At 44.1% G+C, this 24,542-nt stretch overlaps 2 protein-coding genes across 18 annotated transcripts in view; one reads left to right on the forward strand and one right to left on the reverse strand.

The window, feature by feature from the left end:
• The window catches only part of RAD51B (RAD51 paralog B), a 400,405-nt gene that overhangs the window by 127,963 nt on the left and 247,900 nt on the right, over positions 1–24,542 (reverse strand). For 6 of the 16 annotated variants that reach the window (XM_082225644.1, XM_082225646.1, XM_082225642.1 and 3 more), the window contains exon 11: positions 11,649–11,697. The exons of 7 other annotated variants lie outside the window; for them this stretch is intronic. In XM_082225644.1, coding sequence (XP_082081770.1) covers positions 11,649–11,697 — 49 coding nt within the window. Of the gene's footprint in view, positions 1–5,932; positions 6,194–11,242; positions 11,375–11,648; positions 11,698–11,722; positions 12,978–24,542 lie in introns of those variants that run through there. 3 more of the 16 variants (XR_014220574.1, XM_082225637.1, XM_082225648.1) reach the window with 3 other exon arrangements.
• The window catches only part of LOC309534852 (uncharacterized protein), a 250,741-nt gene that overhangs the window by 123,609 nt on the left and 102,590 nt on the right, over positions 1–24,542 (forward strand). Inside the window, exon 8 of one of the 2 annotated variants that reach the window (XR_014220879.1) lies at positions 14,200–15,486. The exons of the other annotated variant lie outside the window; for it this stretch is intronic. The gene's annotated coding sequence lies outside the window, so the exon portion shown is untranslated. Of the gene's footprint in view, positions 1–14,199; positions 15,487–24,542 lie in introns of those variants that run through there. 2 annotated transcript variants of the gene reach the window in all.

The following is a 24,542-nucleotide window of genomic DNA, read 5'->3' on the forward strand; positions in this document are numbered from 1 at the left end:
ACACCAAGCAATAATTCGGATGAGGACAAAGAAAATGGCACAATTTCCTGCACCAGAAGCCTCCACAGTTTTAATAATTCTGCTGCCAGGCCAGAATGGAAAGCAAGGCTTGATTGCTATTGCCTTGCCAAGAAGGCTCATAAGAAGAAGGAACTATGCCAGGAAGGGTATTACAGATGGAAATATCCACAGAATCTGAAGTCTTTGCCTAGCTGGAGGAGTCCAATAGAGGAAATTATGAAAATAAGGCGTTTTGTTATACAATATTGTCTCAAACAAGGGTGGCTGGATAACTTCCTCAGCCGTAGGCACAATGAGCGAGGAGGCTATAAAAGAGGGAGGAAAAACTGAAGGAGTGTTTCTGAGACCAATCTATTGAAAAAGACACTGCAAATATAATTTTAAGGGACTTGGTTCTAAAATGTAGAGCATGCAACTACAGAATCCACATCCCTTCCTTTCAGAAAGTAAGAAGGAGCAAGAAGAATGGGACATGTCATAAAAACTGCTGAACCAGCTCTCTGATTCCGCTCACACCTCAAGAAAAAAGGGAAAAAATATCTGTAGATACAGAGAAACTGACTGAATTTGCAATCATGGACAAAAACATACTCTTACCAGTGCTGAACCTTCCCCCCCAAATAAAAAGGGCTGTGGCATCTCCAACTTAGCTACCCAAAGCACTTTCTTTCAATCTAATTACAATAAAAGAAAAAATGACAAACTATGCCTTGTGAGTAAATTCTGAATGTAAGTTTGTCGTTTGGGATTACCAGTGTTTCAGCAATTGGCCAACATGCCTGCTATAGGAAAGGAAATAATTAATAGCTCCCCCTCCCTGTAATCACTGCAGAAGGAATAGATCAACATGGGGCAGGGTGGAATTACCCCCTAATCACCAAGTATTGCACCCCAAAGGCCTTAGAAGAGGCTGTCACATTTAAGCTATGTGAATTTAGGGATCATGGTGGACTAATTTCCTAATAAAATAAACTCTTTGCTTAACAGTACCTGCAACTGAAAAGCGTATTTATCTCTAGCATGGTAGCTAGATGTTGGTATTAGATGTAGGAAACTCAAGGCTCAAATCCCTCCTTAGCTATGAAGGTCCTTAGCTATGCCAAGGCAGTAGTTCACAGGATATGGCATAAAAGCTTATAAACAGCACTGTAAGATGACTGATCCCTTGCACAAAAGAGGTACTGGAATAGTACTCCCCATAGCCGTCAATGTTTCCCTTTTTAAAAGGGAAATTCCCTTATTCCGAATAGGATTCCTCGCAAGAAAAGGGAAAAGTTGACAGCTATGGTACTCCCCCCTCCCCAATTATTAAAGCAGCAAGGAGACTGCATAATAATTGGTAAATAATAGTTTGCCTTTGCTCAGTGCTATTTTTCCAGAAAAAGAGGAAGATGGTAGTTCCCGCCAGTCCCAATTTTAAATTCTGGCCAATTAAGCCAGGCCTTGGAGGTGGGGCTTGGGAGCAGACCACAGAGTGGAGCAGACCTTAAAAGGCCAGCTGCCCCTAACCTCAGGACTGTGATCAGCTGAAGAGCACCCACTCCCATCCCTCCCTCATATTCATGCTTTGCGGCTTGTTCTATAGTAACGGTTTCTCTTCTAGACTATGCAATTATGGCTTTGCTGTGGTTCTTTAATTGTTTGCTGTGGTTCTCTTTGGAGCCAGGACGGAATTTACCAGCAAACAGATTGGCCCCATTTGCAGGTTTTGGCTTCCCCATAGCAATAGTCACAACTTTGGTGGGTCTGGGCATTGGGGTGGAATCCTTCGTCTTACATGGGGTGAAGTGGTGCCTCATCCCCACCTCTTAACAGCTCAATCACAGGGGTACCCCATTGGAAGGGTCTAGTTGGAAATCTCTGTCCAGAAGCCAAGGCGTGCGGCAGGTGGGCCATAGAGCTTCTTTCGGTGACAAGGGAGGGCCATCCGTATAATTCTGCATCTTGTGATGGACCCAGTATCCCTTGATCGACTCTCATGCCTCAGCCCTCCACCAGGAGGCTGGGAGGATCACACACCCAATACCCAAGCCAAATCTTACCTACATCTGGAATTGTGGCCAATTTCAAATCCCAGAATGTTTCCTTGTCCAGTTTGTTCACCTAAGACTAGGTCTTGCTCCCAGGGAAGGGGTCACTGTGAGTGGGACCACAACTGAATCCTCATCTGCTATACTGGCACTATAGCAGAAGTCTTGCAACATTTTGTCTTAACATGTAAGTCAATTTTTTAATGCCTTCAGAAAATGCTTCTATTTGCCTCATGGTAACTTCTGAATCCTCCATCTGTTCCAGTCTGTCTAGATCAAGGGTGTCAAACACAAGGCCTGCGGACCGAATCCGGCCCGCCAGACCTCGTCATGTGGCCCATGTAGCCGCCGCCAGCCTTCACCTTTTATTCTTGCTTTTTTTTTTGACACAAGAAAGCCGCCTCTTCAGCGCATGCGCGGCAGCCTACAAGCCAGAGAACGTCTGCCCTCTAGCGGCAGCAAACTGCTGATGCAGCCCCCGATGAATTTGAGTTTGACACCCCTGGTCTAGATCATCACCATCATATACTCTGATATCTAAACCAGGCTTAAACCATTTCTTTGATCCAATTCCAGATGCCTGTCCCAAATCCATCAAACATACATACACTTCCCCATCTTCCTGCTTCTTCCTCCTTAAATTTCCAAAATTACTAAAAGCAACTTTCTTTGGCTTCACTTTAGCTGTACAGTGGTACCTCAGGTTACAGATGCTTCAGGTTACAGACTCCACTAACCCAGAAATAGTACCTTGGGTTAAAAACTTTGCTTCAGGATGAGAACAGAAATCGCGCGGCAGTGGGAGGCCCCATTAGCTAAAGTGGTACCTCAGGTTAAGAACAGTTTCATGTTAAGAACGGACCTCCAGAACAAATTACGTTCTTAACCTGAGGTACCACTGTAGCTGTTAAGAGGACATAATCTGGAGGTTCCATGGCTTCGCACTTTTGCTGATGGGCTTCTTGACCAATCAGCAAATTAAAATGGGTTGCCAAGTGCCACCTTGTTTGATGGGATGTTCAGCAACTGCGCCATAGTCTCTACATTGAATTGATGTTCCAAAACCATTACCCCTCCATGAACACCACCCCCTCTCAAATTAGGAGTACAGGTGAAACTTGGAAAATTAGAATATTGTGGAAAAGTTCATTTATTTCAGTAATTCAGCTTAAAAGGTGAAACTAATATATGAGATAGACTCATGACATGCAAATTATAACAAATAAATCACAATTATAACAAATAAAGGCTTGACATATCTCGCTTTGCATGTCATGAGTCTAGCTCATATATTAGTTTCACCTTTTAAGTTGAATTACTGAAATAAATGAACTTTTCCAGGATATTCTAATTTTCCGAGTTTCACCTGTATATTCTGCAAGGTCAACTGAGTGCAACCACTCCATCATCTGATGATTGGGCCACTGTAAAACCTCTGATGGTGTGATGTTATTCCCATCTGATGGTCTCCTGCCCAGACAGCTGGGTTCAAAGTTATTTATTCTTAGAATTTGAATGGCACGCTTGATGCTAAGGTGGTGGAGGATACTCACAACTTTCTAAGACGATTATTCATCAACAGTCATATAATGAAGCATTCAACCATCAACCTTTATCAAATTGGGTCTTAAACTGGGATAGTCCAATATCATTCAATTACCTTGTAACCCAATTGTAATCCAGTTTTCCTTGGTTGTTCTGATCCTAATGCCTGAATAGTGAGCTGGAGTTTTCCCTGATGCAGTGGATGCTTTATTCCAAGTTCCTTCTCTAAATCAGTCTGAGAAGTTTGCAACAGAGTCTGACCAGAAAGTATCCAATGTTTGCCATGACCTATGTTAAAACCCAAACCCTGTTCATGAGGCAAGTTGTAAACTTGCTCCTTTGTCCATTTAGCAAATAGCATGTCAAAATCATTATTGGTTTGTCCAAGATCTCTCAACTAGCCTAATCTTGGTCCTGCAGTTCTTATTCCTCTTTTGAACTCAGCCTCTGTCATGCTATCTGGATTAAATGTGGTAGACTGGCTTTTTCTGATTCTTCCAAACAACTTCTTGATTCCTTTTGCTTTCTTTTTGGATTCAGGAGAAGATTGAGTCAGAGGCCCATCTACTGTATCGTTTGGTCAAGTCAGCAAGCTAGCCAAATCTAGCAGTGTCAGAGCCTGTCTCCATGCCACCCGGGGTGTGTATGTGTGCACACCCACACTGGGGTGGGGGGCAGAGGACAAACGGAGCCCACGAGATGAAGCGCTCACAGACTCCCCATGAATGGAGAAGTTGGGGACTGGCAGTCAAATATGCCATTTGAATAGTCCAGAGCCTTGGAACCTACAATAATGCCACCCATCTGTCCTAAAGCAGCAGCGAGCATCTCACTTGCATCACTCATCATTTTCTGGATTCTGCAAATTCCCAAGTCAAAAGCAGACCAGGACTTCCCCCAAAGTAAAGGCCTCACCCCTCTATTCAACTTTACAAGATTTCCCTTTTTTGCTCTCCCTTTCTCCACCCCTAAAAGCTCCCTCTGTCTTGCACCAAGCCAGCAACCCCAAAGCAAGATAACTGAACCATAAGGAAGGAATATCAGATTAAGGCTGCAATCTTATACCGACTTAGCTGGAAGTCTGCTGCACTACACTCAATAGGGCTTACTTCTGAGCGGCCAAGTATAGGATTGTGGTGCAACACAGGTGTAACCTCCTATCTTCACCTCCTTCAAGACAGATCTGTCCAGTGTACGAGACACTGCTCTTATCACTAAGGATAGGCCTCTAGTGCAGAATGTGCAAATAGCGAGGAAATCATCCTAGTTTTTTTTTATCTTCCCTATGGAATTACAAATGTTTGATCTGTTGAACTCATATCCTGGCACATGTTTGCTTCAAACTATCTCAGTACATTTGACATACTTAGCTTTAAGTGTACTAATGATGCCAAGGTGAGATTTGCTCGTTTTTATTTAGATTTATGGATTTATAAATCTAAATATAAATTTATAGATTTATATATCAGCCTTAATTGTAAGATTCCAGGATTTTTTATTAATTTATTTAAGCTGTTCATATGACACTTAATCCCCAAAGTTTGTAAGTGGCACACAGTGCCTCCATCTTCTCAGGGTTCAGGCTCAGTATACTGGTCCTCATCCAGTTCACCACTGAGCCCTGACAATGGTCCAGATCATGTTCAGCCACCCACTCCCACCACTCAGATGTTTTGGAGAAACAGAACTATGTGTCAACAGTGTATTGATGACACTGTATCCCAAGACACCCAATGAGTGCTCCCAATGGCTTAATATTGAGCAATGACTGAGGAGCACTGGGGACAAGATTGTGCCCTGCGGCACACCATAGCACAAGAATCATGGATTTGAGACACAATCTCCCAGCGCTATTCTCTGGACATGGCGCTGAATGTAGGAATGGAACCACTGTAAAATACTGCCGCTAATACACATGCCAAAGAGCTGCTCCAGGAAGCTACTGTGGTCAATGGTATCAAAAGCTGCTGAGAAACAGGAACAGAGTCACACTTTCCCTGTCCTGCTGTAGATACAGGCCATCCGCCAGGATGACCAAGGGTGATTCGCAAAATCATGCCTCAACCCAGATTCAAATGGATCCAGATAATCGGTATCCTCTAGGAGGTCCTGCAACTGCCTTACTAACACTCTCTTCACCTTCTTATCCAAGAAGGGCTATTTGTGACGGGCCAGAAGTTGTTCTAAACCATAAGGTCCAGGATGGGTGCCTTCAGAAACAGACATACTATTGCCTGTTGAAGGGAAAAATACACCACTCCATAGCCATGTCCTGGAGCCACCGGGGCAAGCCCTCTGACTGGCTTCCACCAGCTAGGATGGACAGGGATCAAGAGAGCAATAAGCTGGTTGCAGCACTGCAATGGTCCTGTCCGCATCACCAGGCTGCATAAACTGAACTAAATCCCATAAAGTATGGAAAGGTGCTGCATTGTACACTTTTACTGGAAACAGCTTCAGAAACCCCTGATTTAATTAATACAGATATGAACTTACTAATTTTAAGTCAAGCTTTTCCTTATTTCCTTGAAATGGGTTGAGGGGAGATATGCAGAAGAGACAAAAGTGACAATTCCCATGTTGCCAAGTCAGAGGAGCTGCAGTAAGAAAACAAAGTGATGGGAAATCAATGCGATATTTCACATTCCTTCATCCGTCTCACTTGCGACTAGCAGCAAAGATAACGCATTAAAAATAGATGTGTCCCATTTCTGTCTGCGAGTAGCACCATTCAGCAAGCAGCACAGTCAGTTTGATCAAAGGGGAGCTGAATGCAGTTTCTCAGGTCTTTATAAAATGCTTATCAATGCTACAGCAGTTAAAGGATTTAATACTTCTCTCCCCCCCCCACCGTACCCACACTAACCCACAACCTGCACTCTACTGTGTACATTAGCTGGTGCACAGCTCCCTGCAAGCCAGCTGGGGAAGGGAGGGAGGGAGGAGGTCCGGCTTTCAGTGCAGCTTCACACTACAAAGGGCTCCTTTGTTATTCTAGCTCTGTTTTAAATATCTGATGACTATTCTGAGCCATGTCAGTGCCAAATTCCCCTGCTTTGCTGCAGACTCTGCACAACAGCACATTGTGGGCAGACTGGATGGGGAAAGGCTGCTAGTGTATGGGTATCCCCCATTCCTTTGCTTCTCAGGCAGGTTTGCTCATTATCTCTGCCATCTTTTTCTCTTTTCTCTAATCCCCCATAATACTACCTGACTGCTTTGGGAACAGAGACGGAGCCAGCTCCTGATACAGCAGTTTACCCTCACATAGTGTGCCAAGATGGGTGTAGTCGCTCTTCTTAAACTAAGGAAGGCAAAACAACCCAAGTGTATCCATCTTGCACAGTACAACTGTGTCAAAACTTGTTGAGCCTGTACCATCTCTTTTGTGATCTTGACAGGAGATTTCCTAGGGGAACTTAAGTGCTGAATTTGGCAGTGATTTAGGAGGTTGTATTTCCTTCAATACTGTCTTAAAGACATCTCCAGATTCCAGAACCAGTCTGCTCAGCAACTAACATCCTACAACTTTCAATTAGGACCGACAGCTTTGTGAGTTTGTTTCCAATGCAATGGGGTTCTAGGTGTGAGCTTCCAACATTACGGTTCTTATAAAACCTAGGCAATACACCATCACGTATTCATATTCATCAAAGTACAGTGGTGCCCCGCAAGACGAATGCCTCGCAAGACGAAAAACTCACTAGACGAAAGGGTTTTGCGGTTTTTGAGCTGCTTCACAAGACAAATTTCCCTATGGGCTTGCTTCGTAAGACGAAAACGTCTTGCAAGTTTGTTTCCTTTTTCTTAACACCGTTAATACAGTTGCGACTTGACTTCGAGGAGCAACTCATAGAACGCGGTGTGGTAGCCTTTTTTGAGGTTTTTGGTGATTTATGAAGCTTTTCCAAAACTTTTCTGACACCGTGCTTCGCAAGACGAAAAATTCGCTAGACGAAAAAACTTGCGGAACGAATTAATTTCGTCTTGCGAGGCACCACTGTATGCTAGGCACCAATGTCACAAAAACACACAGATGAGGACGGTTTGTTATGTATTGATGAATGTGGATATTGGCATCAAGGTGTGGTATGGCCTCAAAATGCAACATGAAAAACAACAGCTGTGATGGAGGAATTTCAAATGACACTGGTGGGCAAATGCTGTGGGGCAGAATTGATCCAGAGGATCTACCAAGGCTGATTTCATATTGTTTCTTACATTTGTATACTGCCCATATAACTAAATTCTCTGGATGATTTACAGACCAGTGGGTTAAACCACAGAGCCTAGGACTTGCCAATCAGAAGGTTGGCGGTTCGAATCCCTGCGACGGGGTGAGCTGCTGTTGCTCGGTCCCAGCTCCTGCCAACCTAGCAGTTCGAAAGCACGTCAAAGTGCAAGTAGATAAATAGGTACCGCTCCAGTGGGAAGGTAAACGGCGTTTCCGTGCGCTGCTCTGGTTTGCCAGAAGCAGCTTAGTCATGGTGGCCACATGACCCGGAAGCTGTACACCAGCTCCCTCGGCCAATAAAGTGAGATGAGTGCCGCAACCCCAGAGTCGGTCACGACTGGACCTAATGGTCAGGGGTCCCTTTACCTTTTTATACACAACCCAAAATTTAAATAAAAACACTAAATCAAATCAGCAAACAAAAAAATAAGTAAATCTAATACTAGCACAAACAGAGCAGCATCCCACTTGTCTGTTTACTGAGAGGAGGAGTACTGGGCCAGGTGACTGGAACTGCCCCAGGCAGACCTACTACCCACCAGACTCAATTCAATAGCGAAGTTGCCTTTTGGAATTGTTCTGACACCTGCATTTCCAGCTTCTTTTACTAATGCCCAAATAAAACTACATTTTTCAACAACAGTCACAACTCTCACCTTCAATTGTGTATGTGGAGCAATGGCATCTGGAATGAGACGCAAAATCAGCAATGGAAAAGCCTCCAGGGTTTACAGCTAGTGATGCACAGATAAATCTATTTCCAATCTGTTTTCTAAATCTGCTTTACCTTATTTCTGCATATCATTCGTGAATTTGAAGAAATCATCATGGAAATTAATTTTTAAGTACAGGCGACAACCATTTTGTGTGGAGGTTCCATTCCTGGCCCCTGTGTTCTGAGCAGCCTGGCCCCTGGCCTGTGTTGGCAGAGTAAGTGTAAGCCCACTCTGCCAAGTTATATCCCCTATTATGACCCCATTCCTCCCTCTTCTTGGTCTCCACCTTACCTCACTGCTGCCATGTCAGATGATGTGTGAGAAGATGGGATGGATGTAGTTTGGGTGATCTGTCAGGGAATGGGGGTGTTTGTTAGTTTGGATGATCTGTGAGGGAAGAGGGGCATGGTTTGGGTAATGTGTGAGAGAAGGGAGAAGGGGTTGGGAAAGGGGTAAGGGGTAATGGGCAAGGTGTAAAGGGTTTTGGGGGGTGAGGTGTAAAGGGAGTGGGTTGGCATGGGGGGTTGTGGGGGTGATAGGTAGGCAGGGGTGGCTGCAAAGTCAGTGAAAGCATCTTCCTTGTTTCAACTGTAAATTTCAATGAGAATGTAAAAATCCACCATGTGACACATCAGTAATTACTGATACTGTAAAAGGAATGTATGATGCTGCATATGATCTCACTAAATTTGCAAATGTAAAATTATTTTATAAAACCAACTCATGGAGAGTTGGATTTATCAGTGGTTAACAGTCAGAATGCTCATTCCTCAGAGTAACAGTTTAAAGTGCAACAGATTAGTAATGGCAGGGAACCCTGCACAGAGCTAAAACTTTCTGACGCAGGGCCAGTATCAGCACTCAGAATTTCTGGGCTGCTGCCAAGGCTGCAATGCCCAGCCTACCAACTACACTTTCTTTGGCGTCTCCTTTAAAAAGGTTTCCCTCCACTGGTCCAGTGTTTGAGCCCCTGGGTCTAAATGCCATTTTAATTTTCTACACTCCAATGTAGCGTCACCCTGCAAGCATTGTGGGAAAATTAAAATGGCAGTTCTTGGTCAGCTGGTGCTGCTTAAACTGAAGGTGTCCCTGCCACCACTGTCAGGTAAGCCCACCAGGATCCATCAACAGAAGAGGAGACTCACCAATGGGCATTTTGCCCAGGATACCCCCCCCAAAAAAAACCCCTGAAGGGGCCTTTTTTAGATGTGGTAGTTTATTAAACGTGGAATACTGGGCTGGAGGCTGTGAGTTCAGCCCAGCATATGCATCCTTAACACCATGAACTGGTCTGAAAAGTGTGTATGTGAGATCCAGAATGTTGAGATACCAGAGAAAATTAAAATTGTATTAAAAATGTATTTGTGTGAAAGTAATCAGTGTAGCACTGCACTGCTATTGCTCCAACAGTCTTTTGTGTTTCCAAAACCATTTTTTCCTGTGAGAAAGAGCACAAAGTATAGACTTGATACTCAGTACTTAACTCCTACTTCTAAAAACTTAAATTCACACAAACCTGTTTTTCATTTAACCTATTCACCTGAGGCTTCCAAGATGCTCAATTATTGCAGATAAAGGCTTTTCATTATTTGTAAACAGTACTTATCAAAGGGAAGGAAGCCCTGGGGTTGGTAAGAGTCTGTGGTTACCAGGTACACTGTGTAAATTCACCCGAGGGCCCCTTCTCACCTTACACTTGAAAAAAAAATAAACCCTGCTTTCTCAGAAGTTCCACTTGTGTCTGTTATTTATTTGTAAAATGTACAGCCAATACATAAATATAATACATGTTAAGTAGAATTTAGACTAGAACTATAGAATATAATCCACTGCCCCAGTGAAAGTACCCATGACGCCCAAAGATGTTTTCAAATGGTAGAGCTCAGTGCTTTATATGAATAGGAAATAGTGTTGCTGTGTTCCATGGTGAAAACAGCATAGAAACAGCTCCAACTGCAGTCAAAGAATTCTTGATTTCTCGTCAACCTGTTAAAGTGATTAAAACTTGCATTCCAGATATAAACCTTTTGATGCTGTAATGAGATTGTGACAGAAAAGCTCTTGCGCTAATAAATTTCTCACTTTCAGCAAAGTGCAGACTTCACTCATGTGTGCAGAGGAGGAAAGGAGAGAGGGTGCTGAATCATAGGACAATTAGGGTGGATTTCTCGCCAGCTCTATGTACCAGGGCTCCAAAAGCGATTCAGCAGCTGATGAATAATTTGGCTAGTAAAAGAAAGACATTCTATGCCCATGAGCCATGCTTCCTTGTGGGAATGTATCCTTTATCCTTTTTTAGTTTCAGCACAATGTTTCAGCTGGCATCAAATTAATTCATCGTCTGAACTCACCCTTCTTCATAAAATCATCATAGCAGGATAAGGATCTCACTGTTAGCATATAAACAGTTTGCAGTGCATGTAGACATTTGATGTGGATGCAAACTCATTAAGAACTGGGTGGCTAGAGTTGCTATCAGTTCCTCATCTGACACCAGAAAGCTGTGTCTAAAGGCTACTATGATCCACAGACCAGTACAATTACCTACACTTGGCTAGTGAGGTTTTTGATATATAAATTTTCCTTTAAAGAAGGAACTGCAGCTCCCCTGTATAGCCACTTTTGGGAACTGGGAGAGTTTCAAAAGCAGTTTGTTGACCAGGGACTGCTTAAAATAATAATAAAAAGAGTCTCACTGAGGAAACTGAAGTCCTTGGGCACAAGTAACAGCTATCTGGATTGTGGCCACGATCAAATGAAGGCAACCCAAAGCAGCAGATGAATCCATCACAACAGGGATCTTGTTTTGAAGACTAACACGTCAAGCACTGCAGAAGAAAATGCCAGGAAATGTGAGACAGAAGCATTGTTTCTAAAGAGAGTACTTTTAGAGGCTTCTACATGACATTACAAACTGTTTATAAAACTATATTAGCTGTGAGATCCTTAGAGGGTCATCACAAGGGAATGTTTGCTTTTTAAATAGACAAGAGTCTATTTCTTTGCAGAGAGAAAAAAACCCATAAGCATCCATATGGAAAAATCATATGCTTGCATGTATGAAAAAAACACCCTCCTCCCTCCTTTTGCCCTTGCATGTACCTCTTAATTTCTTCTCCATCTGCTTCCTTGCAACTGACTTCGACTCTGACTGAAAATAAGAGGACATCTAGATCATCATGAAGCTGATCTGCTGTTTAATAACCAACCTAGATTCACACAAACATGAGGCCAGATTCAAACACTAGAATAATCCTCACCACTATCCATAAAATCCATGGTTTTGTGTTATGTTGAGAAAATTCTCAGCAGGCAGAATTTGACCCCCACCCCCCAAGCCTAGCTGTGCCAGTGACACCCACCAGATACATCAACAGGAAGGGTAAAGGGGACAAATGGGCTACCAGCCGATGGTGGGCTTTGCAGGCCTCAGCCAGCCAGCCAATTTCATCTTACGTATTTGCTTTCATTAGGGCTATCCAGCTCTGCCACAATGTCTCAGCAATGTGCAGACCCTGCTCTAAGCAAAGTAACTTACAGGATGTTGCCCCGAAAGGGTGTAGGGGGACATCCTCCTTCTCTGCTTCTCAGTAAGGCCAGCCCCCCCCCCCACCATGAAGATAGTAATCCCAAGAGCCATTACTGCACCACTGGCGGGACTGAAGCAAACCAGGAATCACAAGGAACTTTGTGTTCTCTTCATCGCACAGCTCTGTCCTGCTTCAAGCTGCTCTTAAGAAGATTGTGTTAGTTCCTTGAAAGGAGAAGTACATCTGAAGAAAAGAAAGCAACCATACTGATTACTGAAGGTTAACACCGACAAATTAAGAATAAGAAACTCCTTAAACAGTATTAGTTGGAGAGAAAGAAATCTGAAGGGAGGATAGCAGTTCCTGAAGTCTCAATTTTGAATGCCAGGTACCATAGTATGAATAACATCACACACACACACACACACACACACACACACACAGCCACCACTATTGTTTCATGTTTTCCTACTTCACTGAGCTTATGACCACATTAGCATGGGAATACTACATTTTCGAAATTACTTTCCATCTGGCAAACATTGATTCCTCCACCCCAATGTTTCAATTTGAGATGCAATTAATATATGTAGCACTTTCCTTTAAGTAACATCAACAGCTTATGCAACACCTGATCTTGCCAAAACATCAGCAAAAGTTGCTCATCAGCAAAACACCAGCATGCACAGCTATGTGAATCAATTTGTTACTCAACAAAGCCAGCAGAGGGTGCACAAAATACTAGCCCCTGCATGTACAGACTGAAAAAAATAACAACTGCTTACAGACCACATCACTTCTCATTTTCTGATATGCAATGTAAATTACTGCTAGATGAATCACATCCAATCACAGCTCTTCACAGAATCCACAGAGGAAAAGAACCCATTGAACTGACCCCCTGCAGGGGAACGAAGAAAAAGAGATTGTTGCTGATAATTCTATTTTTAAAAACTTTAGAGAGATAACTGATGTCCTGTGGCAATAAGGGCTTGCTAAATACCCACACAGCCAGAATGGAATTTTCCTGTCTTACTGCTTTAAGTGAATCCAAGTACATAAAATGAAAGGGACCTGGAATTTAAACTTCAATAGCAAAAAATAAAAAAGCAAAAAAGTTAAAAAAAGTAAACCAATAACTTTTAAAAGGCTGCTTAATTTCATTAGCTAGAACTATTGAGGGAAATCTTACTCTCAGACAGGGCCATAACTAGAGGTGCTTTAAATTGGTGGTTTTTGCAATGGGGAATGAATCTCTACAACAAAGAAAATGTGCAAGCACAGTAAGTACAGTGTGACAGAAGTTTATATTTTCTGTGAGTGCGTAGATCAAAAGGCCACATTCAATACCAGCTCTCCAGATTCTCCCTTGACCTGAAGCGAGATGAGCGCCACACCCCATAGTCGCCTTTGACTGGACTTAACCGCCCAGAGGTCCTTTGCCTTTTTTACTTGTAGCAAAAGAGAGGCTTCCACTCTACATCTTAAGTTATGGTGTATACAAGCGCTTCCTGTATTGTGTTCTTCTGTATTGTGGGAGAAGCTGAAGTTCAAATGGCAAGATGGAGAAGTGTGCTTTCTGATCACTTGCTCTCCCCTCCCCAACAAGCCTATTTATGGCGTGCCTGCAGCAATTCTGAGTCACAATGCCATGTCTGAGGGAGGCAGAAAACAAGCAGCCACAGAATGATTAGAGGAGGAAGCAGAACAGGAGATAAAGGGAAGTGTGGGTGTGACGATTCTTGGAGAACAGAGGAGGATTCTGGGAGCCCGCTTCTCTGGGCTGTTCACTTTTGTGCCTCAAGAAAGCACCCAGTTGCCTCCTATGTCAAACAACTCAGCAGGGAACATAGGGGTGTATTTCCTGCACCCGAGTTTGTCTCCAGAACTCATACTGGCAAAGTCAGCTGTGTGCAAGAGACGGTAACACAATAGTGAAATCTACAGTTATTGTAGAGGAATGGTTTTAGGGTTTCGTGACAAGTCAGACCAGAAGGGGAAATGGTGTTGGTTACATGTTTCCTAGCTCAAATTTTGCCATGCCCACCTCCACAGATTTTGTAGAATGTTTCAATTAAAAGTGTTGCTTTAAAAAGACGAATGCTACTTTTTCTTCTCTCCAGAAATATGACAGGAGGCAGGTTTTGAATCAGCAAGCCGAAAGTACGCCTTTCTGAGCAGCCTAAAGCAGAAGACTGGAGAGCTGCAATGGCTTAGATTTAGAAGGAAGGGAGAAGCAAGTTGTGTACAGGTACCAAGACTCTATGAATACTGATTTCCTCTCACCCAAAATTTCCGTTCCTGCTATATTCAGAAATGCATTTGATGAAAAAATGTAGGTAAAAATGGCAAGTCAAATATACAATTGTCAGCAATTCCGGCCAGCTGTAGCTTTATGAGAAACGTACTGTGTGAACAAGGAATCAGGTCTTCATTGTGTGTGTGTGTGTGTGTGTGTGTGTGTGTGTGTGTGAGAGAGAGAGAGAGAGAGAGAGAGAGAGAGAGAGAATGTGTCTACCAGCATATTAGCATGTATGTTTTTGAATAACAGTGGGTCAAAAGGAGACCTACATATTTAAAAAGAGGTTTGCTTTGGAATATCAAATCGTGGCTCAATCTATTGGTCTGTAATTTTGATCAGACAAAGTTTGCTTGGAATGATGTGCATCAAGACTGGTCCAACCATTTTCCCTGATCAAGAGCAGATTAAGCATCAGTTGAGGGTTCACAGATTACTTAATGAAATATTGTAGCCTCATTGTACTAAATTGTAATTATAATTTACTAGAGAAATAAGACAGGATCTGATCTGTCAGCAAGTCCGCTGGTCAGTATACCCACTAGCTGCTGCAGCTTTCAGACAGATGTGTTTCCAAGCCCCAGATGCACTGAATCATTACCCTAAAAGTCATGTGGGGATTTTGCTGGTCCTCGTGACAATTGCTGCTGGTCCAATAGATTAAACAGGAGAAGCTGCACAGATGACATGACAGCAGTAGTGTCAAACAGGGCACAACAGCATGTCAAACCCCTATGTCAGGAAGTTTCTTCCTTTGAGGTACTTCCTGTTCCTGTCCAACACTTGTGTTGGAACTGTGGTTGCTGGAGAAACTGATATCTGGAAGCACCAACTGTGCCTCTAATTTTTCCGTAGAGGATTCTGTTATTGTGCCTCACAGAATATATATGTTGAAACAGATAGAAAAGTTATGAAAAGTGACAAAAATCTTACAGTAGTGCTGAAAAGAGGATCTAAGAATTCAAAAGCGTAGTGAAACCAGTCAATTCTAACAATTACCATAGGAGCTGGCATTTTCAACTTGAAATTCAGAGTCTAGTGTATTTGAATCAAATAGGGCCAGACTAGATCTCAGCATATAGATATGAATGTGTATACTTATTCTGTCCTTTGGGCCTAACCTCTCACTCCTCCAGCTGGCAGATCCAGGGACTGCTGCACTGGGGGAAAGAGAAGGAACAGTTTGTCACATCAGATGGAAACAACTGCTTTAGTTTTCAGACATTTTCTGTCCTCCTAAAAATCAACTGAGAAGCTAACTTAAATGCCAATTTTACAATCCATTCTGTTTGTGTTCTGCTCAGCATCACCCCAGAGAGTCTTTAAAAAGCCTTCTTTTTCTAAACCTTCTTTTTGAAATGGCCTGTTTTTCAGAGGTGGTAAAGGTAAAGGTAAAGGTACCCCTGCCCGAACGGGCCAGTCTTGCCAGACTCTGGGGTTTGTGCGCCCATCTCACATTTATTGGCCGGGGGCCAGCGCTGTCCGAAGACACTTCCGGGTCACGTGGCCAGCGTGACAACGCTGCTCTGGCGAGCCAGAGCCGCACACGGAACGCCGTTTACCTTCCCGCTGGTAAGCGGTACCTATTTATCTACTTGCCCCCGGGGGTGCTTTCGAACTGCTAGGTGGGCAGGCGCTGGGACCGAGCAGCGGGAGCGCACCCCGCCGCGGGGATTCGAACCGCCGACCTCTCGATCGGCAAGCCCTAGGCGCTGAGGCTTTAGCCCACAGCGCCACCCAGAGGTATATCATATTTATTAATGAACTATTACTATAAGGTAAGTGCACTGCACTGGAAGTAAAGAGCAAGACTCAGCTGAATGCAGTATGTCCAGTCTTCTATGCACACCTTACTGAAATGAAAGTAAGTTGTGCAAAAACAGTTTTCTGTGGAGGAGGCATTCCTGGAGGTTGGTTCCCAAATATATTTATAAGAATTTCGATAGGCATTCCCTGAACACATACAAGGCCCAGTTGTTATTGTTACTGTCTAGACATTTTCTTTTAGTGCAGGGAAAAACCCTCTTACAAGGGGAAAAAGCTGCTGTTTGATTATAGGAAGGCAGCCTGAGCCCAAGTCACATGCAACTGGCTGTCGCTGCAGGGTAAGCTATCTGGTTCTCCTCTTCCGCTATGTTTGGCATAGAAAAACCCAAGCAGTGACATATTTCAGATTTGCCCTTCTTCCCCTTTCCAGTTTTCCACTTTTCTTCTGGGAGAAAAACTATGTGACATATGTCATCTCCTGTCCTTTACTCCAGGTTATTGTGAGCCAACTCACTGAATCTCCCAAAGTGGATCTTAAGTTTCCAAAAGGATGGCTAGTGTGAAACCAAAAAGGACCTTTCACCTGCTCCACTGGCTTGGAGCTTTGGGTGCCTAGCATTGACCTGTCCTGGCCTCTGGCCTCTGACCCCTCCTTCTGACCCTGCTGGATTATTCCTGCTGCGCTTTCTCCAAGACAAGGCCCCTCGGCAGTGGCTTTAGTGTCAGGGGCAATTGTGAGACCAAATAAGAAAATATCTCCTAATGACTTGCTATTGTTGAGGGGCGTAATCAATACTCTGGGCGCCAAGCCAAAGTGGCAGAGGAGAGGATCTTTAACCCTATGTATGCTGAAGTCTGCTGGGTGGGGGAAGAGAGCTATGTCAGATGTGAATCCACATCTCAACATTGTTCCAAGACACAGGATAATTCACATTGGTGATTCTGCCAGTCTGGATGTGAATGCTAACGTGTTGCATGAAGGTGCCCATCTTGCTTTCTGACAAAAATACATACTGTGCATTATATCTTGTCAAGAAGAATGTCCCTGGCATGGCATTTTGGATCTGCCTATGTATCTCAACATAAGGTGGTTTCCTTTGACCTGTAATATTGAGTTGAGGGGCCCCAAAGCTGAGCTCACTGGCTGTTGTTGTTTTTTAATGTACCTTCTCCAGTGAGTTAGGGTAGCAAAAAAAGCAAGTGTGTAACATTTTCTCAAGAATCTACAGGTAGCTTGGGATTAACTAAAAAAAGATCTCCCTTTAGTTACCTTTAAAGTACATTTCCCCCCAGTTTCTACTTTGATGTTATTTGTGCTAGGTAAAAATCAGTGGAAAACAGTTTTACCATATTTTCGCCCTATAGAACGCACTTTTTCCCCTCCAAAAATGTGCCTGCATCCTATGGGGCGAATGCAGGCTTTCGCTGAAGCCTGGAGAGCAAGAGGCACCGGTGCGCACCGACCCCTCTCGCTCTCCAGGCTTCAGGAAGCTCTGCGCAACCCTCGGGAGACCGGCTCCGAGGGTTGCGCAGAGCTGCCTGCAGTCCCCGGCTCAGCGCAGCTCTGCGCGGCCACCGGGAGCCGGGGGCGAAGTCCCACCCCGCTCCGGATGGCAGCGCAGAGCTGCCTGCAGTCCTGGGATCAGCGCAGCTCTGCGCGGCCACCGGGAGCGGGGTGCGAAGTCCCACCCCGCTCCGGATGGCGGCGCAGAGCTGCCTGCAGTCCCGGGCTCAGCGCAGCTCTGCGCGGCCATCGGGAGCCGGGCGCGAAGTCCCACCCTGCTCCGGATGGCGGCGCAGAGCTGCCTGCAGTCCCGGGATCAGCGCAGCTCTGCGCGGCCACCGGGAGCGGGGGGGGGGAGGACAGCGGGGAAGCAGAGCGTGCTTTCCCACTCTTCCCCGACCTGGTTCTTCCAGCCCCGCACCTGGGGGGAAAATAAAAATGTTTTTCTTTATTTCCCCCCCAAAAAACTAGGTGCGTCCTATGGGCCGGAGCGTCCTATGGGGCGCAAAATACGGTACTTTGAGGCAACTTTACCTAGCACTTCAGATACTATGAATACTATAAATGCTACATAAATTATAACAGAACAAAACAGTAAGATGTAAGAGGTCAGCTGGATTCCTTCTTAAATTTATTACTTTTCTTTATTATTTTTTAAAATAAAAAACAGATATTCTAAAATAAAGCATGTTTACCAAAATATAGGAACTGCTGCAAAAGAAGAAATACTGAACACAAAACAAGGCAGTTGATAAGTTTGGTCACAGGGTTATTAGAGCTCTATATTTTGGGGTTGTGTGTGTGTGTGTGTGTGTGTGTGAGAGAGAGAGAGAGAGAGAGAGAGAGAGAGAGAGCGCGAGAGACGGACAGAAAGTGCCTACCAGCAGCTTAGCATGTATTTTTTTGGACAAGAGTGAGTACAAGATGAGGCTGATTCTTTAAAAAGAGGTTTGCATTGGAATCTCAAATCATGGCTCACAAATTTGCTAGAACAGGGCTAGAGGTCAGGGCCTGAAATTTTAAAGTTTCAAGCTATCTGAATTAACCTGAGGTAATTATTTCACAAGAATGAGGTACAAATTTATTAATTTGGTTCTGCTGCTTATCCAAATCTTGGAATGCTCATATCTAGGATTTTATTGAAGGCAAAGCAATAGAGCCACAAAGGGGAGGTAGAAAAAGAAAAGAAAAAAAGACAAGAAGATGATTACATTTCATCTTATGGTGGTATCTTTGGTCTCAAATCACCACCTAGTCTTACAAAACTCATAACTTCCTGGTATGGATGAAGCAATCCTAAAATGGGAACTATGAGAACAGCATTCTAGCTATAGATAGAATAAAGGCAATATATCACAGACTGTGTGAGAGCATCTCCTTGCTCAATCTAGGTTTTTGCAAAGCAAAGTGTCCTTCCTTTCAACTTGCAGAGCTAAAACTAACATGCTGGAGAGCAGGATCAAGAGGCGTGCTGGCTGTAGGCATGAGGTCCAAGGCACATGTAGGTTAGGAGAGAAGCACCAGAGCTAACTGCTGCCCACAAACCCATTCCTGCATGAAAGCAGAGGGAGCTCAAAGTCTTTTATTACTCCCCTCCCAAAAAATCATATCTGTATTTTTACTTACAGCTCAGAGTGATGGATGTGCTTTTTGTTGAAATTGGGTCAAAGCATTTTACCTTCTCCTGTGTTTAGGACTATTTGCTGTGTCAATTTGTGCATATATATATATATATATATATATATATATATATATATATGCATGTACATCCTCTGAGCCGGGGGCTGAAGTCATAAACTATTACTGACTTTGGCTCAAACCACTTTGGCAGAGATCTTTTTTACATGAACAGAGGAAGCGTTCTGCACTGCCATGAGGACACCAAGCGGTTTCTTCCTGTGCCGCTGTAAGTTGCCAAGAAGTCCCATTCTGCATAACTACAGAAGCAAAGAGATGCCCTGTAACCTTCCTCACACCATGATGATATTATCCGGCAGAATCCATGGTTTTCTCCATGAGAAGGCTGCAGTGTTGCGGAGTCCTGTGCCAGCAGAAACAAGATTCATTGAAGTTGATTTCTTTTTCTTATTAGAGACATTAAGGGTGGAGAACCCCCAGGACTTTTTACCTTGTCCATGAGACTTCCACCAGCCAAGCCACTAGGCCTCCCTGGACACACCCCTCACTGACCTTGCTCCAGGCCCTCCTTGAGTGTGTTTGTGGCTGGAATGTGCTCCTAAATTGTGATACTGCCTCTTGCTTGTCGGGATGGAGAAAAGAAAGATGTGGGTGTAGTAACCTTTCACTTTGCATGGCTGGAATATAACCTTCTGTACAATGTTAAGAGTCACATGCACTGATCCATGCACTTTCCCCCCTCTGGCCTCACCCCTGGATACATGCTTAGGAATCCTTTTTGACATGTATGTTTAAGGCCTTCCCTTCCCACAAACCTACACACATTTCCCTGAATACAGTTCCTAGGAGAAAACAAGAGTTTAGAGACAGGCAGGCAGGCAGACACTCTCTCTCTCTCCCCCCCCCCCCACACACAGGAAGGCCACAAAAGAGTTGCCACATTTTGAAGCTTTCAAGCCAGTGGAATAAACAAAGTGGTGTACTGCTCTGCGAGGCAGCCTGGACATAAATAAGATAAAAGTAGCAGGGCTGTTTAACATGTCAGTGCAATATCTCCACTCATTTCCTCAAAAGCAGTGCCCAGATTCCAACTGTTTATTGTGTATTGTTCATGGTCTGAAGCATCACTTAGGCAAGAGTTTCTGAGCTTTTAAAGTCAACAGCCAGATGGGTGGGGTATAAATAAATTATTATTATTATTATTATTATTATTATTATTATTATTATACAATTAAAAGAAAAATATTAAGATTGAATTCTGTTTCTTCTCTACTATTCCTTTCTGCTAGGAAGGAAAGAGCAAATTTGAACAAATCTGAGCCATTTAATGGCCCCAGCTGAAGACAGGCTGTTCCAGCACCGCTGACCTTGGCTGTAAACTCCAGTCTCCTGTCACCTCCATTAGTGCATTCTATATCTGGCCTCCTGCCCTCTTAGCCTTGAACAAGCTACATATGCTTCTAACAGTCCTGAGTGAGGGGCTCAGGTTACATGCCGGAGAACCAGCAGCTGATCAGTGCTCCTCACAGTCCAGGGAATAGTGGAGAATGAGCTTTGCCATTGTTCCCTCATTCTATTCCTGAATCCATTGTTTGTAATGCAATATCACATCCATGGCACTAGAGGAAAAGAAGATTTAATTCCTCAAAGGGCGTTACGCTCCATGAACCTTCCTCGTGATAGTATGGCCCGATGCAGAAAACAAAGTCATAGTACAAGCAAATCTTTCTGACCTAGCTCTCTCTTTCTCCCAGCACTCATGTAAATAGGAAGAGTCACTCTTCCAAGAGGCTATACCTGGCTTGTTCACTGAAGCCCAAGGCCTTCTAGAGTTGTAAACTCTGAGGGCTTCTCCAGATGATCAGAACCCTATGTGACCAATTAACAAAGTTTACTCTCAAGTTGACCTATTTTATATACAGTGGTACCTCGGTTTATGAACAGCCCTGTTTACGAACTATTTGGTTTACAAACTCCGCAAAACTGGAAGTTGTGCCCCAGTTTGCAAATTTTACCTCAGTCTAAGAACGGAAGCCCAACAGTGGAAGGGCACCGGTGCGGGAGGCCTCATTAGGGAAAGTGCACCTTGGTTTAAGAATGGTTTCAGTTTAAGAACGGACTTCTGGAATGGATTAAGTTTGTAAACTGAGATACCACTGTATTCACTATCTCTCCCCACTCCCTACCCTGCCAGTAGTTTACAATCTATTAGACTGACAAAGGGAGATTGGAGAGGTATCTCTTCTGGCATTCACCACTGTTTTTTCCTCTCTCTCTCTCTCTCTTGGCTAATGAGTATATCCCAAACAGGAATGGATATCAGTGAGTATGTTTTCAGCATCTATACCAAACTTCCCCAACCTGGTGCCCTCAATATGTTTTGGATTACAAATCCCACCAGCCACAGCCTGCACATGCTGTTGACCCCAGCATGGTTTAGTGAAATGAGGATGAGCCTCAGCAAGCCTGAGTAAAGGTGCTGGGTCTGTGTGCCTTTCCTTCTTCCCGTGCATCAGGGATTAGGCGACCTGCCAAGATGACTTAAGTTTCAATGCATCTCATCTTAGCCTTACAAAGAAACCAGAAATCCTGATCTGAAACAAAGTCTAACGAATTTCATAATAAACCAACTTCAAACTGTGAACCATGAAGCCAACTTTTCAGAGTTTGTTTTCAACTGGGATTCCCAATTTGTATGTAAAGGTAAAGGTAAAGGTACCCCTGCCCGAACAGGCCAGTCTTGACAGACTCTGGGGTTTGTGCGCCCATCTCACATCTATAGGCCGGGGGCCAGCGCTGTCTGGAGACACTTCCGGGTCACGTGCCAGCGTGACAAAGCTGCATCTGGCGAGCCAGCGCAGCACACGGAACGCCGTTTACCTTCCCGCTGGTAAGCGGTACCTATTTATCTACTTGCACCCGGGGGTGCTTTCGAACTGCTAGGTTGGCAGGCGCTGGGACCTAACAACGGGAGCGCACCCCGCCGCGGGGATTCGAACCGCCGACCTTTCGATCGGCAAGCCCTAGGCGCTGAGGCTTTTACCCACAGCGCCACCCGCGTCCCTAATTTGTATGTAGCACTAAACAAATATTCAGGACTGAAAATAATCACAAAAGTTCTGCTTCCAGCCATGCAGGAGAATAGTCTGCAACACTCTGATCAGGCTCACTGAGGATTCTCTAAACCAGTGAGTTAGTATTATGTGTGAAACAGGCCATTAAGAATCTGAGATCCACACCTTACTCCCTCTCTGCCCCTTAACCCTCTGTTTTATTGTTCTGTAAAAACACCTACTACAACCATTAAGAAAAACAGTAATAAGGCAGAATAAAATAAAAACCATTAAGAAAAACAGTAACAACAACAACAACCCCACTTAGCTATTCCTTTGCATTGGGATATTACACTATTGGTGTTAAAGTATATAAAAGGGTGGAAAAGCAAACAAACCAATGTTTGTGTTCACTCTTTTTTTATTTAACAAAATTTATATATTGTTTGTAATAAAACCTCTAAGCAGTCTAGTTGGTCCAGTTCAATCATATAATTAAACAGAGAGAGATACTTGGCAGCAAAATAAAACCTAATGCAAAGGTAACTTGAGCCTTATATCTGCCACATTCTCAGCATCTACAGAAGGTTCTTCTGAATGCTATTCAAGTTTTAATTAGGGAACTCAAGCAAAAATTTAATTGGACCTATCTGAAATATAACACAGTGCTGTCTGTTGCCCTACTGCTTTGCTTTTTCTATCCCCTACGCTTTCTTTGATGGTTACTTTCTCTGTTCTATGAATGTGCATTTGCCTCCCTTTCCCTGCAGAGGCCTTGGTTTGTTATTGTGGGGTCATTAAGGAGTGCATATATGTGCATGCTAATTACTTGAGTGGCATGTGATTGATGGCTTGCTAACTCTGGTTTGTTTTGTATAGCAATATTCTGACTTCCTTCCATCTAAGACGTAGCTATTTTGAGATGACAAAACAATGGAATTATTACAAAAATACTGAATGTGAGCTTTTTTTTGTTTTACATAAGAGAGAGGTTGGTGATGGTGGTTTGAAAGCCAGGTCACAGCAACACTCACTCTGTGCTTGAATGAGTTTCATATGCTCTCCAGTTTCAATGAAGAACTGAGGCTCTAATGCTACAGGAGCTCTTGCTTTCTTTGGCAAGAGTAGCCTGGGCGCAGCATGCTCATGTGGGAAGCTGTAAACTGGGGTCAGAGAAAAATGCTGGCCCTGGACAGACATTGGCAGTTGCTGTTACAAGCAAGAGCTGGTCACCTTCAGCACTGAACAGATGTGAAAAATTCACTCCACCCTTTAAAAAAAAAACCAACCAAAAAAACCTACCTCAAAACTATTTTTGCTGGATTTACACTTATCAAATATCACGTCTCCAAACCCAAGGATTTATGTAGGATGATTTCCAAAAACGCACCAATTTCTAACACAAGATCAAACCTACCCTCCAAAGCAGACAGAGTTTCCGGCCTTTTTGCATAACACTCCTAAATCCTACCCCTTCTCTCTCAAGGAAAATAAAAGTAAAAGGCATGGTTCAGGGTAATATTATAAAAACCCACAAGCCTTCGCCCACATGTGTACTCACTAGTTGTAAGGCAGAAATTTGGATGTCAGGGGATGATTAGCTGCTTGTGCTTAAAATTGTGCCCCTTCAGAGTTTGTGCGGCCCCACAAACCTCTGTGTGTGACAGAGCTCCTCAGACATGTCTGCTCTAGTCACTAGTAGAGTCTGACAGTGGCTGCCTGCGGAAGCGTTTCCAGCAAAGAAGTTCCTTAACGGAAACGCGTCTCCTGGACTCACGACGTGGCAGCTTCCGGCGAAGCATGGGTCTCCCTGCAGTTGCTTCTGACCCCTCCCCGCTATTTTCGCTGGATGTGTCTCTCACCCCTTTCTCTCCCCTGCTGTTTCCTGCCTGGGCTGCTGCGTCTCTCCCAGCATTACTGAGATCCTCCTCCAGAGACCCCTCGCTCCCCCTCCTTTTCCCTGCTTTAGCTGCTGACTCTCTCCCAGTCTCTGGGAGCCCTACCAACTCCCTTTCCTCTGATGTCAGTTCCCTGACATCCACCTCCCCTCCAGGGCCCCCTTCTCCCCCGCCCCTACTCTCTCCTCTGGGCGGTGAGGAGCTGAAACCCCGAAAAGGATCCTCTTCATCTTCAGACGTCTCGAACATTTCCCTCCATCGGTCTTCGTTCCGACTCGCTGAATCCTCCTCCACCTCGGAATCAGAG

The sequence above is a fragment of the Podarcis vaucheri genome (assembly GCF_965113315.1).
Source record: "Podarcis vaucheri genome assembly, chromosome: 1".
Classification (NCBI taxonomy): domain Eukaryota; kingdom Metazoa; phylum Chordata; class Lepidosauria; order Squamata; family Lacertidae; genus Podarcis; species Podarcis vaucheri.